Source organism: Schistocerca gregaria, chromosome 1, assembly GCF_023897955.1.
Source record: "Schistocerca gregaria isolate iqSchGreg1 chromosome 1, iqSchGreg1.2, whole genome shotgun sequence".
In the NCBI taxonomy this organism is placed as follows: domain Eukaryota; kingdom Metazoa; phylum Arthropoda; class Insecta; order Orthoptera; family Acrididae; genus Schistocerca; species Schistocerca gregaria.
In genome coordinates, this window is record NC_064920.1 from 668,913,983 (window position 1) to 668,935,819 (window position 21,837).

A 21,837-nucleotide genomic window follows, 5' to 3' on the forward strand; every position below is an offset into this window, starting at 1 on the left:
GAATAGGCCCGCGGTATTCCTGCCTGTCGTAAGAGGCGACTAAAAGGAGTCTCAAACTTTTCGGCCTTATATGACGGTCCCCTGTTGGGTTTGACCTCCATCTCTCAAAATTTTCCGAAGAGCGAGCCGATTGGGGAAGGGCGCCTTACTTGGTGCATTGTGTCCATCTTACGATCAGACTTTTCGCCAGCTTATACACCGTTGAATTGCAGTTCTGTCCGCTCTCCATCTCTTGGGCATGACTCTGTTTCTGCGTGCAGATTATACCTTGCACTGTGTAGTGCCTCTTTCTGCACCGACGGCGACCATGGACCACATGTTACCTAACATCCAGCACGGTAGCCAGTCCGTTGTGGTGGGGCCGCCATGTACCCTGTTGGTTGTAGCCCCCTGACAACACAGGGATTGCTCTACTGATGCCTGCGCCGTTAACTCCCCACGTATGCCAAGGAGTAGATACCTATCCTCCTGGGGTATTGGGACTCCCGGCAACAGCCATCCTGCCAGGTGGCTCTTGCCGTGGCTGGGTGGCGCCCGTGGGGAGGGCCCTTGGTCGGAGTAGGTGGCATCAGGGCGGATGACCCGCAATGAAGCGTGGTACATCGTCTCTCGCTGGTGGCCAGCCGCCTGCAGTCTCTAAGCGTTCTCGGGCTCAGTTTAACGCTCAGAAGTACGATCCAAAAACGTTCCCCTCCCTGGCCACACCGTGGGAGGAACGTAAGTCTCAGGATGGCAGTAGCAGTTATTTGCCCCGCTTCTTAGTTTGTACGAGGGCTGATGGGGAGTCTTTTCTCTCCACAAAGCCTCAGTTCTTCGTCGAGCATTTAGAGGACACGTTTGGGGAGGTGGAGGGCTTGTCAAAATGCGCTCTGGGTCAGTCCTGATACAAACGGCATCCTCTGCCCAGTCACGACGGTTACTCGCTTGTGACAAGTTGGGGATGTTGCCGTTACGATCACACCCCATAAGAGTTTAAATATGGTCCAGGGAGTTATTTACCACAGGGATCTTCTTTTGCAGTCTTATGAAGAGCTGCACGCCAATTTAGAGCGTCGAGGTGTACATTTCGTCCGGCACGTTCATCGGGGTCCGAAGGAAAATCAGATTGCTACCGGTGCCTTCATCTTGGCCTTCGAAGGGGATACCTTACCGGAAAAGGTCAAGGTGATGGTCTGCCGATGTGACGTTAAGCCCTATATCGCTCCCCCGATGCGGTGCTTTAAGTGCTGGAAGTTCGGCCATATGTCTTCTCGCTGCACTTCCAGCCTCACATGTCGAGATTGCGGACACCCATCACATCCCAATACTCCATGTGCCCCGCCTCCCATCTGTGTCAACTACGGGGAGCACCATTCACCTTGCTCGCCAGACTGCCGAATGTTTCAGAAAGAGCGTAAAATCATGGAATACAAGACCCTGGACCGACTAACCTATGCTGAGGCCAAAAGGAAATACGACCGACTCCATCCTGTGAGAATGACATCTTCCTACGCTGCTGCTACAACACCTGTGCTAGCCCCGTCTGTTTCTCAAATTGTGGCCGGATCGACGAGTAGTACAACTCCTCCTGCCCCCTCGCCAGTGGGGGGCTCTACCCACCGGGTTGCTCCTGCGCCACCTACCTCAGGAGCAACACCATTCCACCCATTGGGGACGTCCGTCCCCACTTCTAAGCCGGAGAAGTGTCCAACTTCTTCGGCTTCTCACGCTCGCAAGGGGTCCCTTGGATCCCTCCCTTCCCAGGTTTCTGCCAGCGAGAAGGCTGACGACCGAAAGTGGCCTAAGTGCCCGCAATCAGCTGGTCGTAGGGCTTCACGATCCTCCTCCGTCCCGGGGCTGAATCGGTGAAGCCCTCCCAGTCGGTGCGACCCAAGGAACGGCGTGAGAAACCCAAGAAGAGCTCTCAGTCCAAGGAACTCGCGATGGCAGCCATCCCACCGCAACCTTCCAGCTCTGTGTCTGAGGATGCAGTGGAGATTCTGGCGTCCGCTGAGGACCTTGATCTCGCCGGTCCATCAGACACCATGGAAAGCACTATCACAGGTGCTAAATCGGAGGCAGCAGGTGACCCAGCGGCATAATCTCCCTTCCCAGTCCCATCACGCCTTTCTCAGCCATGGACAACACCATCCTCCAGTGGAACTGCAGCGCTTTCTTCCACCATCTAGCTGAGCTCCGCCAACTTATCAGCCTTCACCCTTTCCTCTGCATTGCTCTGCAGGAAACTTGGTTTCCGGCAATGCGAACCCCCACCCTCCGTGGCTACCAGGGTTATTATAAAAACCGGGCTGCTTATGAAAGGGTGTCTGGTGGCGTCTGCATATATGTCCTGAACTCTCTTCACAGCGAGTCTGTACCTCTCCAAACACCTTTAGAGGCTGTCGCTGTTCGGGTGTGGACGCCACAGGCTGTTACCGTCTGCAGTCTTTACCTTCCACCAGATGGTAATGTCGCACAGCATGTCCTGGCTGCTCTGATAGCCCAATTGCCGCAACCTTTCTTGTTACTGGGCAACTTTAACGCCCATAACCATCTGTGGGGTGGGTTGGTGGCAACAGGTCGAGGTGCCATCGTTGAGCATTTATTGGCGCAGCTCGATCTCTCGATATTAAATGATGGTGCCTTCACACACTTCAGTGTGGCGCATGGCACATACTCCGCCATTGACCTTTCGGTCTGTAGCCCTAGCCTCTTACCGTCTGTCCAATGGAGAGTGCATGACGACCTTTGTGGTAGTGACCACTTTCTGGTCTTTATGTACCACAGCGTCAGTCTTCTGGGCGCCCTAGCAGATGGGCTCTGAATAAGGCTGACTGGGACTTGTTCTCCTCCACTGCCGCTATTGAGCCTCTCTCTAACGATGACATTGATGCAGTGGTTCAATCGGTCACCACCGGCATCGTTACTGCCGCCGAATCTGCCATTCCCCGTTCTTCTGGGTCCCCTCGGCAGCGGACTGTGCCTTGGTGGTCGCCTGAGATCACTGAAGCGATTAAAGCTCGCCGGCGGGCGCTCCAGCGTTACAAGCGACATCCCTCAATCGAACACCTTATCGCCTTCAAACGGCTCCGTGCGCGAGCCCGCCGCATTATCCGCCAAAGCAAGCAGGAGTGCTGGGAGCGGTATGTGTCCACCATTGGCCTCCATGTCACTCCATCGCAGGTCTGGGCCAAGATTCGCCGCCTCTATGGCTATCGGACCCCTGTCAGCGTCCCTGCACTCTCACTGAATGGAGCAGTTTGTACTGACTCCGACGTCATTGCAAACCGCTTGGCAGAGCACTTTGCTCTGAATTCCGCTTCTGCCAACTACCCCTTGGGCTTCAGTTTCATTAAAGAGCGGATAGAACGTTGGAGTCTTTCTTTTCGCACCCACCATCCTGAATTGTACAATGTTCCATTCAGTGAGTGGGAATTCCGCAGTGCCCTCGCCGCTTGTCCTGATACCGCTCCTGGCCCAGATAGCATCCACTCTCAGATGCTGAAACACCTTTCAGTGGTCTGCCAGCGACGCCTCCTCGACCTTTACAACCGCATTTGGGTCGAGGGTGAGTTTCCGTCGCAATGGCGGGAAAGTCTTGTTGTCCCCATTCTGAAACCGGGGAAGAACCCTTTGGAGGTGGACAGCTCTGGTGCCTTCCGGACCAGCCCTGTGGACAGCATACTTATGGAGGCAGGTGTCCCTCCACTGCGGTTACGACGCCAACAATTACTGGCTGCTTATTCTGCCCATGTTTTTAGCTCGCCCGGGCATCCAAATTATCGTGTCCTGTTCCCGCAGTCAGTCGTCCGTCTGCCAGAACGTCGGCCCCGGTCGGGTTGTCCGATCGCCGTACGCGTCAAACAGCTTCTCTACGGGCTTGAGTGTTTCCCTGTAGCACCTCCTTTCTGGGCCCCTCTGCGTACACCCCCATGGTGTGTGCCACGCCCTTGCCTTCAGCTCGACTTGGCAAAGGGCCCGAAGGACTCAGTCCCTCCGGTGGCCTTCCGACGCCGCTTTTATTCCATCCTGGCCACGTATCAGGGCTCTTGCGTTGTCTATACCGACGGTTCGATGGTTGCTGGTCGTGTCGGTTATGCACTAACTCTAGGGGACCATTCTGAACAACGTTCGTTGCCGACTGGCTGCAGTGTTTACACTGCTGAGCTGGTCGCCATCTTTCGTGCCCTAGAGTATATCCGCTCCTGCTCAGGTGAGTCCTTCGTTATCTGTAGCGATTCCCTGAGCGGTTTACGAGCTCTTGACCAGTGTTTCCCTCGTTCTTGTCTGGTGATGGCTATCCAGGAGTCCCTGCATACTCTTGCCCGTTGCGGCAGATCTGTGGTCTTCGTTTGGACCCCGGGCCATGTTGGGATACCCGGAAATGAAACTGTTGACCGCCTGGCGAAAGAGGCCACTAGTGCACCATCTCTGGAGATGGCCTACCGGCGACTGATTTGCGAGCACTATTACGCCGCAAAGTTTTCGATTTATGGGACACTGATTGGCGCAACCTGTCCGTGCCAAACAAACTCCGCTGTATCAAGAAGACGACTACTGTGTGGCGGTCATCCATGCGAGCCAACCGCAGGGAATCAGTCGTCCTTTGTCGGCTCTGCATTGGCCACACCCGACTCACGCACAGTTATTTACTGTGTCGTGAGGATCCCCCTCTTTGTCGTTGTGGGGCGTCCTTGATGGTGGTCCATATTCTGTTGGAGTGCGCCCTTTTAACTGTGCTTAGGCAGACTTTTGCGCTGCCTGATACGCTCTCTGCGCTTTTATCTGACGACTCTTCCATAGCGGACATAGTTCTGCGTTTTATTCGGGCAGGGGGATTTTATTGCTTAATGTAAGTGTGTGTTTTTGTGTTGATTCTGGCCTATGGCGTACGATTTGTCTGTTTTTTTTTTTTCCCCCATGTGTTTCTCGGTTGTTGGCTTTTCCCCTTTTGTTTGTATGGTCGGCCAACCACCGTCACACTCTGTGTGATTTTAGTTTGTCTTGTCTGGTCTTTGTCTACATTTCTCTTGTTCTGTGTCGTCTGTCTTATCGTCTGTTGATTGTTTTTATCCTCTGTGTGTGTTTTTAGTATTTGAAAAAAGGGACTGATGACCGTAGCAGTCTGGTCCCTTTAACCCCCACAAACCAACCGACGACATACTAGTTTATTGGATTTACCTTTTCTCTTTAGTCTTCAATTTTTGTCAGTGGTATAGACCGAACTCGGATGGAGTAAGTTCTGATGACTTTGTTGACAAATGATTGCTACATTTCTAGCTCGTACATCTCCTTTGTAATGCTGACTTTGTGAGTGGAATATGCATGAGCTCCATCATGATGAAATCTGCTACTCTTTAAGCAAAAAGTTTCCTTCAGTTATAATGACAACTTATTTTGCAGGAAGTTTTCGTACATGAGCCCTTTCAGGAGATGTAATGTAACAGGATTTATTATGTTATTGAACTCATCACACCACACATTTGCAGATAAGCAAAGTTGAATGTTTGTACACAATTGTATGCGGATCTTTCCTTTTTTGCAAGTGTTGGTGGTGCCATTCTCAGCAAACAACAATGATGTAATTAATTGGCTGTTAGCTATTGATGAAATGATTATCCAGCTTCATTGCTTGAAAAGTGTTAAACTGACTTACAGTGAAAGGAGAAAGGTGAAGGTGATAGTATGTTTACTGTACATTTTAATGTACAGCAGGATTAAAAAGAAATATTTCTACTATTGAGTACAAGTGGCAGGTTACAAAACGTGTGCATTATTATTCAACAGCAGCAGGAGCATATCCGTTACAAAAGCTGCTAGGTATTCAGATTGTGTAACAATGTGACATTGTTTTAAATTCATGCCACCATTTCATCATACCCACTAGATCGTTTGATTTTAAAGATTTCATGATGGACATTATTCCTGCTGGGGTAATGAGGGTCAAATTCATATTATGTAAGTTACTTGAAATGTCTGGTCTGAGGTATTCCATAGCAGCAGCTACAGAACCTGACAAACCCATATTTTCAATAACAGTTATAAAATGTTTGTTGAAAAGTTCTGCAACACTATACACATGTCACCAATGTATCATTTATTCTTAATGCTATTTGTCCCTCTTCATGTCTGGTTCTACCGGTCTCCTCTTTCACTATGTCCCATATTATCTTTATTTTGTTATCTGATGTGACTATCTTTTCCTTGTAATATATTTGCTTTGATGTTCGTATTACAGTCTTTAATGTTTTGCAGTATTTCTTGTAATGTGCTATAGCATCATCAGAACTGTTTCGGATTGACAGATACAGTTTTCTTTTTGTTTTACAAGATACCGCTATTCCTTGAGTAATCCATGGCTTCTTTGTAGACTTTACTCTAACCTTGGTTAATTTTGGGGGAAAACAGTGTTCAAATAAGGTAAGCACTTTATTAGCAAAAGTGTTATATTTTTCATCCATGCAATGAGTACTGTAAACATCAGTCCAGTTAATATCTCTGAGGAGCATCCTAAAATAATCAATTTTTGGCTTATTGATTACCCTCTTGAGCCCAGAGTTAACAGATTTTATATACTGTTCAGTATTAACATTTAGCGGAAGTAACTGCATGTCATGGTCTGAGAGATCATTGACTATTGGTTTTGTAATATAATTTTGTTCATTGCACTTTCCTATGAAGATATTATCAATGGCTGTTTGTGAGCAATTGGCTACCCTGGTGGGGAACTTTACAGTGGGAATTAAGTTGAATGATAGTGTTACTAACTCAAATAAGTTCTTATTGGAAGAGTCTTTAGGAAATCTACATTAAAATCACTAGCAACCACTATTTTTTTGTTTTTGGTTGTTAAATGGACCAGTACAAGTTCAAGGTGGTTTGTGAACAGATTAAAGTTACCTGCAGGTGCCCGAATACACTTAATATTATGAAGGATTTTTTGTGAAATTCTTTTTCTGTTGCACATGCTTCCATATGATGTTCTAAGCAAAATTTATGGATGGTCTATGTTCTTAAATTTGACAGTTCCTTATGAATGTGGGAACTCCTCCTTTCTCCATTTCTGCTCTACAAAAGTGAGATGCTAAGCTAAACCCTGTAACACACAAAAGTTCTATACCAGTGGTCACATGATCTTCAGAGAGGCAGATTATGTCAGCTGGGTTTGAGGACTCTAATTCATCTATGCAGATAATTAATTCATTAATTTTATTTCGCAGCCCTTGAATATTTTAATACAATAAAGATAGCTGACATTTCACGTTGACAGAGCTAAAATTGGGTAGAGTTATCTGCTGGTTGTTGAAAATTCTTAGCCAGTAGCTGTTTATGCTGATGTAATAAGCTAGAATTATGTTTTTTTGGTTTCTTTCTCAAACTGAAGGTTGGTCTCAGTCCTAACTTATCTTAAAATTTAGTTTCTTCCTGTCCTTTCTACCCTAAAAAGGGTCTTTTCTGAGCCCTATAACCACTGGTATTTTATCACTGATGACAGTGCCTTCACCCTTTAACTTTCCTGTTGTTTTCCCAGTCAGTTTACCCTTCCCTTTCCTGTTGAGGTGAAGGCCATGCCTAGTATAATCCCACCTATTGAGAGAATCAACAGGAACCAAACCAATGTGTGACCCTTCACCTGACATAAGCAACCGTTCCAACTCCTGATTAACTTTCGTGACAGAAGAGTTCAAATGAGGTCGGTCATGGTGCCCAAGAACAAAGTCAACACTAGTATGCTTCGATGCCCATGCAGTCTTTGCCGGATCACACTCTATACTGTACCCAGGATCTCTGTCAGTACCATTACCTGGCTCACACTCTGTAACCACAGTGCCTTGCTTAGTAAAATCTTTCTAAAGTGGCCCTAAATCCTCTGTCACCTGCTCCAAACCAGCACTAGGTTTTAAAAAAATTGGTGACCTGGTATTCTAATCCTAGTTCATCCTGCAAAAGTTGGCCAACACCTCTTCCATGGGAACTACCTAACAACACTACTTTCTTTCTCTTTTTACTATATGACTCTACAGTCATTCTGCGTGAATAATTTGTAAAATGTAAAGTTCAAAATTTTGTCTTACCTTTTTAAATTACCACTCTAGACTGGTCTAATGACTGTATAGAAGACTTTGATCCACTTGGTGATTTTATGTAGGACCAGAATTTTCTCAGGTTCTGGGCATGATCTTTTGTTGAGGTATGATGGACGTTTTGGTATGCGTCACACATTGATCTTTTTACACGGATTTGTGCTAACTTTTGACTGTTGTAATTTGTGTATTCTTTTTTGAACAGTGTGTGCAACAGTCTCTGCTACCTCAGCGTTCTCCTGACTTTGTTATTAAACCATGGTGGATCTTTTCCTTCCGTACTCAGCGCATACTTCTCCAGAGTATGATTTACAAACAGTTTAAACCGTCCCCATAAGTCCTCTACATTTGTTACATTGGAACAAAATGTCCATTCATTGTCTGAGTGGAATGCTAACAACTGCTTATCTGCTCTTTCTAGCAAAAATGTGCTGCTAATCTTCTTTATGGATTTATTAACTTTAGTAACCATTGTTGCTATGATACTGAACTCTAATCCTTGTCTCTGTACTGACACTGTAGATAAGGTCAGGTCTATTGGTAGCTACAAGGTCTTTTATATTTCCATTGTTTGTAGGGTTTTGAACTGGATGCTCAAGAAAGTTTTTGGAAAACATGTTCAAAACTATTTCACAAGACTTGTCTGTCCACACCTCCTACAATGACTACATAGACGTCTCAGACATACTCCATGGTTTAGTTATTTCGAACTAAATTCTATGCTCAAGGTATTTCCACACTACTGAGCATGAACTTTCTTTGGGTCTGAAACTGTCACAGTGGAAGCAGATGTGCGGTGAAAATAGCCATCAATGGTGAAAGTATCCAACAATAAACTTGAGGCAAGTAATATTGATCATTAAATAAGTGTCTTTTCTTGCTGCAACTGTAATTTATTTTTCCCAGATGCAATTCGCCTTTCTCTTACTCTAACGCATTTCAGTGAAATCCAGAACGATATAGTTTTGTTATTTTTAGGTTATCACACAGTTCATGCCACATTTATTATGTAAATAAATACTTAGTTTGTTGGCATCTGTGTTTCCTCTCATTTAGTTAGAGGTCACATTAGCACTTCATTTCGGTATCCTGACCAGATGAGAGGAAACACAGATGCCAAAAAACTTTAAGTAAGTACGTATTTACACAAAAAATGTGATGTGAACTGTTTGATAATCTAAAAATAACGGTAGCATCCTAGATCCCACTGAAGATATGTTACAGTGAGAAAACGGCAAACGCATCTGGGGAAAACAAATTATTTGCAGTAAGAAACAGTGGTTTTATTTTCAAAACAAATAGTTCTGTGTTTGTTGCAGAGGATGGCCATGCAAACAAACTTGTTGATACAAGTACTCTGGTACTGCTTTGTGTAGTGCATTTTTAACCTATAAAGGGGAGTCCTACAATTCTCTTAAAGTAGGAGCTTTGTGAAAGGAGTAAAAATTCTGATACTTGAATGATAGTTGTTAAACTTTTTCTGCATTATTCATGAAATATAGTATGTCTGAATTGCATTTCTTAATGGATTAGTCTCACATATGTTAATGTTGTGGTTGTCTTATATCCTTCCCTTATTTTTGCTAGGGGAAGATGGTTGTAGCGGTGAGAGTGCTTTCATGTTGTGAATGTCTGATTGGATGTAATGCATTTGTGGGTAATTGATGTCTAACTGTTGTAAATAAAGTGATTTTGAGTAGCGAATGAAGGATTCTCACACACACACACACAAAACTCTCAAATACGTAACCACTGTCTCTGGCTGCTGAGGCTTTTTGGCCAAAAGCTTACTTGTTTAGCAGTGCTTTTGTTGTGCCTATATGTGATTCAACATTTCCACTATATGGTGAGCAACACTGTATACTTTTCATTATATTTTTTCTTCTGATATATGGTGGAATAATGACTCTCAAATACATAACCACTGTCTCTGGCTGCTGAGGCTTTTTGGCCAAAAGCTTACTTGTTTAGCAGTGCTTTTGTTGTGCCTATATGTGATTCAACATTTCCACTATATGGTGAGCAACACTGTATACTTTTCATTATATTTTTTCTTCTGATATATGGTGGAATAATGACTGTGCAGTTCGTTAAGCATTCAGTGCTTCTGAGCACAAGTCACGTTCAGTCATAATTTTTTTTTAAAGTGTTACATTTCATTGCATTTTTACTCTGCCTTACTTGTGAGTTCTGAATAATGGTTTTGCAAAAAGCATTGAGTAACCTGGTCTTCCTACTTCCTCAGCTTAGCCCACATTCTCTTCCTCTTCAGTTTTCCTTTCTTATGCTTCTCAGTGAGTGTTATTGGGAAGGAGGTTCATCTAATAGAATGGAGAGATTTACTTTTCAGGTGATAGAACTTGATTAAAATTTGAAACTCTGTGCTGGAATGGTACTCAGTACAAGATATTTGACTTCAGAGGTCAATCTTCACTGGCAGAGGAAGTGAAATGCAAACTTCTGGGTTCAGTAGAAGATCTTTTACTCAGTTTTAATCTGGTGGGTATTTTGAAAGTGCGTTACTTACATATTACTGTGGTGCCTAATGTTAAGCCAATGAAAATCTGGGCTATAAATTAATCTGTCCTGGAGTTCGCAGCTGAGCAGAACTGTGAGGAGTGTTATTTAATTTGTTCTCTATTTGAAAACAAAATTGTTGTGTTGTTGTTAAAGTGAATCTTTGTAGTTGCATTGCACATTAGCTTAGTTTATTAATGCTGCTCTCTTTGTTGTTTCTGCACAGATTTATTACAGCAGATCAATGCGACACCACCAAATTCCCATGAACAAGAAGAAGCTCCCAGAAAACGCAAGAATACAGGTAATTATGAGCTTTCATTTTTTATTTTATAAGTTATATGTTAACTGATTGATGGTGAATTCATCTTGTGGAGTAGGCCACTTGAATCAAAAGGTGTTTTTGCCAATTTTGATTCATGTAAGGATCATTTTTAGGCCTGAAGGCTACTGTGGAAAAGTTTTCTGGTTGGTATTGTATTCATTGACAACCCGCTTTTTACAGTGCTGCCCTTTGTAGCTGCCATTGGTGTTTGAAGATTATCCAGATGTGAATCAAATGTAAAAAATTTTAAAAAACGTAATCAAGACAGGGTGCTCTTTTAAGAGCACATCAGCATCTTGGTGATCTCTCAATGTTGTCACAAATGAGATCATATTATGAAATTAAGGTAGAGAAGCTGATACTTCAGTTGTATTAATTACTATTCATGTTATAGTTTGACTTCAAAATATGCCTCTAGGAGACAGTCATCTTTAAAACTACATAAGGCAGTTCCATTAAGTTTCGGGAATGCAGCCGCATGAATTCTGCTTCTTCTAATATTTCGGCTGTATACCTTTCAGCCATCTTCAGAGAGAGCCGTATTGATTCTGGTCACTCTATGGTATATGAAAATGTCGAAATTCTGACTTCTGTTTCATCTTTCTGGGACTCCGTAGTAAAAGAGGCCATTGAAATCCGCTTGACGAACAATTTAATTAATAGAGACAGCGGTTTCACATTAGATAAATCATGGAATCCGGCACTTTCAATATGGAACTTACAAAGACGTCGCTACAGTTCAGCTCCCAGTAATACATCGACCTCCCAGCATGGATCGAATGCGCAGCCACAGATGTAACTCATGCATATGTTGTACGTCTTTGACGCCGATTAACTTCACTGGCGCCTTGTTTATCTGTGGCCGCATGCGCAGTGGCGCGGTTCGCGAGTTTAAAAGGGTGGAGCGAGCGCTGGAGCGTCAGTCGTACGGCTCTCTCTGAAGATGGCTGAAAGGTATACAGCCGAAATATTAGAAGAAGCAGAATTCATGCGGCTGCATTCCCGAAACTTAATGGAGCAGTCTTTGGTCGCGAAAACTTGAAGATTTACATAAGGCAGTGTTTTACAGTGACTGAACATGTGCACTATGAACCTTTCAATTAACAACTTTTAAACACTTCACAGGATTTCAAGATACGACATCTCAGATGATAGCATTGCACTATAGGTATCCATTCCTGACAGCTGTGTATCTGTATTTATTTTAACTCTTGATTTATTACATTTTTATATCTTTTCATTGTGCAGATGGATGCCTGTCAGAAAATTGCAGTCTCCACAACAACACAGCAAATGAATGCAGCACAAATATCATGTATCTTGTCATACTTGTGTATTTATTTAATGACTACATTACTATTTTTGCCAGATATTTCTTTAACTACTGAGGTTGCGGTAGACTGGAAAGATAAGGCACAGGAGATTTATTTTTGCACAAGATTGGGAAGATTTTAGATTGAGTATAGGTCGGTTACATCTTGTTTACAAAGCATTCAATTTCTGATTTGTTGTCTTCATTCTTTCATACAAATGTTTGTATCTTGTTGCCAAATGCGATAAAAGTTGGGGACTTTGTGCTCGTGTATTAGATTGTTCTACTGTTTGAAAGGTATTGAATAGCATATTACCAACCCTTCTGGTGGATCATTATGGCCTTTAATAATCAAGTAAAATGTGTCTGGCACCATTAAAATAGCAAGGTAATAAATTTAAGCAAAAATCATAACTGTTGTTGAATTCTAATTAGAAACATCCAAGTACATCCTGTTACACGTATTTAGAACAATGGAAAAGAAAGAAAGAAAGATGTTAAACACAATACAAAAATTGGTATGCGATACATGGGGCTTAGACACCATTACCATACAAATAAACTTTCAGACAGACTGTTTGGCTTGGTTAGTAGAAAATATTTGTCATGCTGTTATAGACCTAGACAAAGACATGTTTTTCTTTGCTAGGAAGGATACATGTTGTTGTCAATTGTAATTGTTTACAGTGCAGAATCCTCCATTTAGCACTGGACCTCAGTGAGTATATAAGTAATGGAATATTTTGCTCGTTATGCTTTTGGACCTCAGTAAAAACACTGCAGAATGGCAAGCACTTTTAAAAGAATTTTATTTATTTTTCAGTTACAGAAATGATAAGCTATTTTTTAAAACTTATTGTCATAATGGGCATACAATTGGCTGCTTGAGTTCAAATGTGCTTTCACCTTTTCATTTTTCCCAAAGATTAAACATCTAAGGTTTGGATCCAGTAATGTGGTCAGTGCCATGTTTTACACTATACACTGCTGTTTATCAGCAAGGTCGCAAGACAGATTATCATGAAAACAATATGCCGCATGCAGTGCTTTAATCATGTGAATCACCCTAGTTATGAGAGTTTGTCCAAGACATCATTTCAGCTATCAGCAGTTGGAAAGGTGAAATTGAGAGAAAATGTGGTACCAACTCCCAGTCAGTAGCATTCAGTGTTTTCACAGTGTTTTGGAAAGGTACGCTGGGAACAGTGATACTCTTTCTATATTCATAAATAAAAGAAAACATTATGAAAGTGTTGTTTTATCATGTTTTCACCTCCTGAATGAAATTGTGCTATGGCTGGCCCCATTTCTGCTGTAAACAATATGTTCTTCTTTGTCAAGCTTCTTGATTAAAAAGATCATGCAATTATCTCTTATTTTGTGTAGTTTAGAAACATAGAACTGTAACTTGGTTGATCACTTCACAACAAGATATAGGGAACTAAGTGCAACATGTTAAATTCTGAACTCCAGTAATGCATAGCATTTAGATACCATTCTTTTATAGTTTCAACAACTGATGCTGAATTTAGAGATGTTTGAACTTTCATGGAATGTGCAGGTTTCATCGACAGTGGCACATATCACGTATGAAATGGCGTTTCACAGAAAAATATGATTTAGTGTTCTGAGATGTCCACATTATAGTTGTTAAAGGTCCATACTAAGCAGCTGGTTACCTTAGCTTCAATATGCTTTCTATTGCACTCATATACATTTTCTAATGGTTACAAGAGTCTCACGGGAACTTTGAAACTAGTATCCTCGACTGCTGATAATGACGGGTACTGTGTAGTTGCTATTCTAAATCTTTATCAGTTTTTGTGTGCAACAGTGTTGCTTAGAACAAGAATGACATACTGGGAAAAGAAGAATTGGAGTTTTTCAATAAGATACCTGTAGAAATGTGTGAATGAAAGGTGTCACAAACAAATGAAAAGTGCCACAATGAATATGATCTATTATGATAATAGCTGAAATAATTGTTTAATTTCACATAATATTCAGCCTTGGTCCCTCTTGTTGGCCTTGAATATTTGTGCTAAGTGAAATAACAGTATTATGAATTTTCACTATGTGCATTTCACTAGTATTTTCTGGAAGTAGAGTAGTCCTAAGCCCATGACCTTTATCTACCTGATATTGATAATGTATGCAAAATTCACACAAATGATGGGTACCAAATGATACTTAAATAAAAACTGTAGCTCCATAATAAGAAAATGTGCTTTCACAGTACTGGTGTACTGAACTAGCTGTAGTGTCATGTGCTAGAAAGAGAATCATAGAATTAGAGAACATAGATATCAAAATGATGAATTTGTTGAGATAGTATTTCTGAATGAATGTGAACTAAATCGAACCTGGATGGTGCAGTTAATTTTCTGTGAAATGTACTTCATAGTGTGTATATTCTTTGTTTAGTGAATAATTTAGAATACTACACAAACATGAGCTTTTAACTGTTCTGCATAAAAAATAACATAAATTAAGGAATGGCATTGTTTTCATACTATGAGAACTCTTTTGCAAATTAGAACAAACACAGAGGAGTGTCTGCTTTGTAGGTTGGTGATAGGCTTTAATATTACAAAAGAATGTTTGAACATACTGTTTAGTCATGTTTGCAGATAATGTTTTAAGTGAGGCCCTTTTTTCAATAAAAACAAAACTAGTAAAGATGCAGCAACCTATTTTTTATTTTACTCTTCACTCCTTAGACAATTTTTCTTTATGATTTCCTCTGTTATTTAAACATTTATCAACACATTCTACTAATTTTGTTATGCCCATGTTGAGGACATCAGCTGCGGATGAGTACAACCAATATGCAGTTGCTTTTTTCACTTCTTCATTGGAGTTAAAACTGCTGACCAGTGAGAAACTCCCATCAGGCAGCAGTACAGTTGGTGATCGCTCGGTGCAAGGTGCAGGTTGAATGGTATGTGATCCATTTGTTCACATCCAAAGCATGTTACTAACCCTTATGTTTAAATGGCAGAACATAAATTGTCGTGCAGTGACAACACTCCAAATGACAGCAGGAAAACTTTCTTATTCTGCATAGTGTGCCTAAGGTCATATAGAAAACAGCTGAATTTGTTATCCGTTGTGGTATAGAGTATATAGAACATCAATGCTGTGCCAAAACACAATTGCCATTATCTTGTGTGGTGAAATTACCTCTTCACATTTCCTTTTGTTGGAGAATTTGTGTGTCGCCATTCCATTGATGGCTGCTTTGTTTCTGTAGTTAGGCCAGACACCAAGGTCTCATCCCTTGTGACTACTTCTAGAAGTTCACCTCATTCATTTCTGTTGGGTCAGAAATTTTCAGAGCACTGCCCATTCTCCTAATCTGCCTAGAGAAAGTAGCTTAGTTAGCCAAGTCAGACACAGTTTGCTAAACTGCAAGTTTTGAAAAATGATTCTCTAAAGCACTGATACCGAAAATGTGGAAATCGTGAATCATTGGTCTCCATGAATTTTTTTGCCTCAGTTGTGTGTACATATCTGCTTTTGATTACAGAAAGGTGTCTGTCATGTTTAATCATGAACATAGTCTAGCACATCCTTGAATTACTTAAATGTTTATGTACTGTACTGTCACTTTTTGTTTTGAGGCTGTATGTCTCATGTCTGGCAGTAGCTGTCCTCACTCTCAAAAACCAAATCACACTTCTTATTTCACAGTTGCTGAGCAGTTCAAATGCTTCAAACATTTGTCTCACAGTACAAACAGTATAAAGTGATAAATCAACTGCAAATTGGGTCTGCTTTGAGTAAGGAATGCTGGGAGCAAGTGCACAAAATGTACACAACTGTGTCAAGTTTTTCCCTGTTTACAAAATACCCATCACAGTTGAAACAGCAGTCAGAACAATGCAAAATCCAATGAATGTGCGTGTGCTAAAGAAAATAAAAATGATTTTGTCAGTTGGTTACCACTGAGTTTAGGGACTATCAGGTTAGAATCCTTGTAGATCACATGAAGAACAAAACTGGGAACTGCTACGCCTTATAGTTCAATCATTTGAAAAACGGGCTAACTGTAAAGCTACAAAAAAGGTGACATTTAACTGGGACACAACACTGTCTCACGCTAAAGCATTCACAATGCAGAAGTACATGGAATGTGCACTGTTTTTCAGACATAGTGCCAGACACCGTGTTACTATATTTTACAGTATTGCAGGACTATTATGTGTACAGAATGAAAAAATTACCTGCTGAACCAAATGTTTAAGCCCATATTGAACTGTTAAAGATTTTTGACAAATCATTTTAAAAATCATTTTAAAAAGTTAAGGCCACATTCTGCCTTCTACACACATCAAAAAAGTTTTGTATCACCTGGATTCCGAGAATTCCAGAACCTGTACAGAAAATTGGAAGAGAGATCAACATAAACATCATTTTTGCCCTTTTTATTTTTCATGAAAACCACACATTGCATGTCGTACCACCATACAGTGAGACCTTCAGAGGTGGTGGTCCACATTGCTGTACACACCAGTACATCTAATACCCTGTAGCACATCCTCTTGTATTGATGCATGCCTGTATTTGTCATGGTGTAGTATCCACAAGTTCATCAAGGCACTGTTGGTCTAGATTGCCCAGTCCTCAATGGCAATCAGATGTAGATCCCTCAGAATGGTTGGTGGGTCATCCATAAACAGCCCTTTTCAATCTGTCCCAGGTGTGTTTGATAGGGTTCACGAAAAACATGCTGGCCACTCTAGTTGGGCGACGTAATTATCCTAAAGGAAGTAATTCACAAGATGTGCATGATGGGTGGCAAATTGTCCATGAAGACGAATGCCTTGCCAATATGCTGCCGATACGATTGTACTATCGGTCGGAGGATGGCATTCACTTATCGTATAGCCGTTACGGCACCTTCCATGACCACCAGCAGCGTACGACAGCCCCACATAAAGCACCCCAAAACAGACGGAACCTCCACCTTGCTGCACTAGGTGGACGGTGTGTCTAAGGCATTCAGCCTTATCGGGTTGCCTCCAGACAGGTCTCCGACGATTGTCTGGTTTAAGGCATACGCAACACTCGTCAGTGAAGAGAATGTGGTCCCAATGCTGAGTGGCCCATTTGGCATCTGTGCCCCCTGCATGGCGGTGTGGTTGCAAAGATGGACCTCACCATGGACGTCGGGAGTGAAGTTTAGCATCATGCAGCCTATTGCGCACAGTTTGAGTCATAACACGACGTCCTGCAGATGCACAATAAGCATTATTCAACATGGTGGTGTTGCTGTCAGGGTTCCTCAGAACCATAATCCGTAGGTATCTGTCACTCACTCCCGTCTCTCTGTATCTCCTCCATATCTGAACAACATTGCTTTGGTTCACTCAGAGACAACTGGACTCTTCCCTTGTTGAGAGCCCTTCCTGGCACAAAGTAACAATGCGGATGCGATCGAACCACGGTATTGACCGTCTTGGCATGGTTGAACTACAGACAACACGAGCTGTGTACCTCTTTCCTGGTGGAAAGAATGGAACTGATCGGTTGTCAGACCCCGCTCTGTCTAATAGATGCTGCTCATGCATGGTTGTTTACATCTTTGGGCAGGTTTAGTGACATCTCTGAACAGTCAAAGGAACTGTCTGTGATACAATATCGACAGTCAACGTCTATCTTCAGGATTTCTGGGAACCAGGGTGATGTAAAACTTTTTTTGATGTGTGTGTATATATATACCTTTCACAAAAGTTCCATAGTAAACAATTAAAGATTTTATAAAACATCTTTTGTAAGTGATGTTCTGAAATCTAAATTTTATCTTAGCAATGGGGAAAAGTGCCTTTTGTTCTCTAAAAGGGTTTACCTAATGTTTTCCACACTTCACAAAGAATTATAATAAACATCTGAAAAGTAACTGCTCAGTTGCTCTTGAAATTTGGAAGAGACTGTGTGCAAAGGCATTTTAAGGGGAATTACTACTATGTCTTATTCCTAAGGTTACTAACTTGAAATAGATGCCTTGGGAAAAATGTTTTCTGTTAGTGGGAAGGTATGTCAGACATGTCTACCCCATGACCTGTCATGATTATTTTGCCATAGCATGTTGAAGTTCCTCTGTGCAGATTGCACTGTACATAATAAGATTAAGAAGTCTGCTGGCTATTGTGTATAAATACCAGTTGTTAGAAAATCTTTACATTTTCATGTGAAAACACGCAGGTTCGAAGGTTAAGCCTTTATCTAATGCAACAGTTATATCCAGTGATATTTATAAGAGGAAACCTCATAGTAAAATTGCCTAATTCTGTATAAAAATCTTAAATGTGTAAATGGTTTCATCACTCCATAAGTATAAAGACCTGGATCGAAGTTTATTACCTGGCATCTGAGAAAAGCATTATTAATCGCATGGAATTTGAGATGACAAAGAGCTTCTTAAAAAGTGTGAACTGTTAGGCATGATAACATGAGGTCTCAAAAAATTTAGTTGAAATGACATATTCCATGAAAATGTCCAGAGTTCAAATATGTTTTCATTTTGACAAAAATGGAAGTTCATTGTTGTGTTAAATACTCAGGAAAACAATCTAAACCAGACTCGTAGAAAATTTTGAAGTTATGTATCAGGTCTTCACTCCACTGTATAAAAACTGTCAGATAATCTTTGCAAACTGTTCACTGAGGTAGTGCCTCGGAGGAGTACACTATCTCTAGAGGGTATAGAACAGCTTATTAGCTACTTAAAAAGATGACTGAAACTTGCCTTTTTATCTGTTGATCCAGTTGTGTGTGGCTCATAACCATCCAGAAGACATTTTTCTTGTGAAGAATATCCCTCACTTTCTACTTAAGGCATTATTGAGATATGTTTAGCAACCCAGTTTGAGTCTTTAACATATCCTAATGTTTTATTTGTCAGTGATCAACTGCTAGTGAATCTGACCAAAATGTATCTTTCACATTATTTACTATGACTAATATTTTTAAAATTCATCTGTCCACAATGCTATAATCAGTATAAACTCAATTATTAATGCTGCTTGATCTACAATATTTACTTTGACACACAAAAATCTCAATAATGCCAACAATTTTCAATTCAACAAGTGTGACTTAATAGGGTGTTTCCACTTCACTAAAACTTGTTATAAAGTGACCACCTCTAACAGTGGGGATTAATGAGTGTGGTCATTGTAATATTCCAGATGTATTTAACATTATATTCATACAGCAGTGGAAAGTTCTGGTTGGATAAAAATAATTAAAGAGTAAAGATCGATCTCTCTCTCTCTCCCTCCCCCCCCCCCCCCCCCCCTCTCTCTCTCTCTCTCTCACACACTCACACACACACGCACACACCTGTGCCATTGGAATATAGAATATACTGTGCTGACCATACAGTTTTGAGCTTGATAATGGTGAGGGGAGAAAGGAAGCAGAGAGTGTGAGGGAGGGAAAGGTGGCTGATGCATGGGAGAGGGGCTGCAACTGCATGGTATGGGAATACAACAAAGGCACCAGTGGGTGAGTTTTTGTGGCACATGACTGTGATGTGGAAGAGTAGTTTGAGACGGGGTGACAGAAAAGAGGAAGGGGAGACTGCAGGCAAGAGGGCAGCGTGAGTGGGATTAGGGTTCTGGGTCAACATTGAGGTCGGCTAGTGGCAGTGGATTTTGAGCCCAGAAGGATTATACAAATAAAGGGTATATTGGTAATGACAACCCTCATCTGCATAGTCCGGAGAATCCAGTGTTGGGAAAGGATCCAGACAGTAGGATGTGAAGCAGCCTTTGAAATAAGCCTGTTCTGCTCAGCAGCATGTGCTGCTACAGGATGGTCCTCATTTCTGGACACGAAGATAAATAATTGATGCTCTTAATTTGTTCTAGTCCAGAAAGATACTAGGTGATGAGGACCACTGCCCAAACCTCACCTTCTGCCCCAACCCAACCTTCACCCTGCCCCAGGACCCTGACATCGCTCATCTTGCACCAGTCCTCTCCTCGCCAAAGTGTCCCCTTCCTTTATTGTGCCGCCTCCTCTCAATCTACTCCCTCCCCATCATTATTATGTGCGGCAAGAACTCCTCACTGGTGCCTGTGTCACATTCTTATCCAGTGCACCAACTTCCTCTCCCAGCCTTCAGCTCTCCTTTTCCAACCCTCCTTTCTGCTCCTTGCCTCATTTCTTCCCATGACATAACACCACATTCCGGTAATGCAGCAGAACTACAGTTACAGTACAATGTATTCAGTTCGCACAGTATAGTTGTAGAGGTGTGTGTGTGTGTGTGTGTGTGTGTGTGTGTGTGTGTGTGTGTGTGCGTTTTGGTTGTACTCTTAACTTTTAAAGGGATTCAGCCAAAAGCTAGCAAAATTTTAATTTTTGTTTATGTGCCTTTGGAAGATACAGTATGTAATAGCATTAATTTGACAGTGGAGATAAAGAAGTAATTGAGTTTATATTTTCAGCACTTGTGTGTGACTGGGCACATAATTTTGGAGAATATTGAAAATTGGCTGAAACTCTTGAAATAATTCATATTAAATAAAACTATCATGGGATACACAAGTACATGATCACTAGAAACTATAACATGTTTTTTTTATTATCCGATTGTCAAAGAAATAATAATCAGATACATTGTGATAAAAAATGAAGTGGCTGTAACCAATGAATTATAGGGCAGAAAAAAATACTGAAATATATTAAGCCAAAGAGGAAACTAAGCTCATTCAAGATTTAGTAAAATAAAATCAAAATATGCCATGCACCTCTGCTATAGCTGGAGTGGGAGGGAGTTAGTGTCTATTGCGAAGTTTTCAGACTGACATCACTTTGACAAGGTCCTCCAACAACCCACTAACAAAAGGCTTGACCCTTCATGCAATCAAGCATACATACTGTAAAGTCATTCATGGAAGTTGAGACAAATTTTATTGTGGGAAAAATAAGTAACAGCCTCAATAATAGATTCAAAGATCAATAATCTAGAAATGATCCTCAAAGTCAATAAAGGTAAAACTGCGAAGATTGAGGGAATTAGGTGTATAGTCATGTTAATAGCTGACGTAATAATGTCCTCAGTGAACAAACATACCTTAGAAACCAGAGGTTTTGTGCAAAAGAATGCCTACATACCACTAATTTTAAATAAAAACAAATAATGAAGTCTCTTAGTCTAATTGTATTTGGTGTGAAAGTTAGTTGATTAGTTACTTAGTCTATAACATACAGCTGTATATATTGGACACTACTACTGCATAATACTTGATTACATATGTTCACATTAATTATATTCGCAAGTCTAACTACGTCAATGAAAACATATACCAACAGATGCCTGTAGGTAAAGACAATGTATTGAAAGCATAGGATTACTCTATTGTTTTTTCAGCTTACAATGTTCATTTTCTAGTATAATTTCTACATTCAGTTTATAAAAGTCACCAACTGCCTAATAGTAGAGATAGGCAAAACTGTTCTTGTCAGGGATCAAATTGGAACTGCTTACTCACTGGGTTGAGCTAGCTCCATTTTACGACCCACCACTCACTAATCACTTACTAAAATAAAAGAACGGAAGATATCTTGCTTTTTAATTTGAGGTTAACATCTGTATATTTTTATCT

At 41.3% G+C, this 21,837-nt stretch overlaps 1 protein-coding gene and 1 long non-coding RNA gene across 5 annotated transcripts in view; one reads left to right on the top strand and one right to left on the bottom strand.

Moving 5' to 3' along the window:
• LOC126362494 (dnaJ homolog subfamily B member 12) overlaps positions 1-21,837 on the top strand; it is a 135,161-nt gene that overhangs the window by 13,761 nt on the left and 99,563 nt on the right. For 3 of the 4 annotated variants that reach the window (XM_050007886.1, XM_050007888.1, XM_050007885.1), the window contains exon 2: positions 10,807-10,884. In XM_050007886.1, coding sequence (XP_049863843.1) covers positions 10,807-10,884 — 78 coding nt within the window. Of the gene's footprint in view, positions 1-10,806; positions 10,885-15,054; positions 15,159-21,837 lie in introns of those variants that run through there. The other variant, XM_050007887.1, reaches the window with a different exon arrangement.
• The window catches only part of LOC126362556 (uncharacterized), a 427,566-nt gene that overhangs the window by 6,790 nt on the left and 398,939 nt on the right, over positions 1-21,837 (bottom strand). The gene's annotated exons all lie outside the window — the stretch shown is intronic.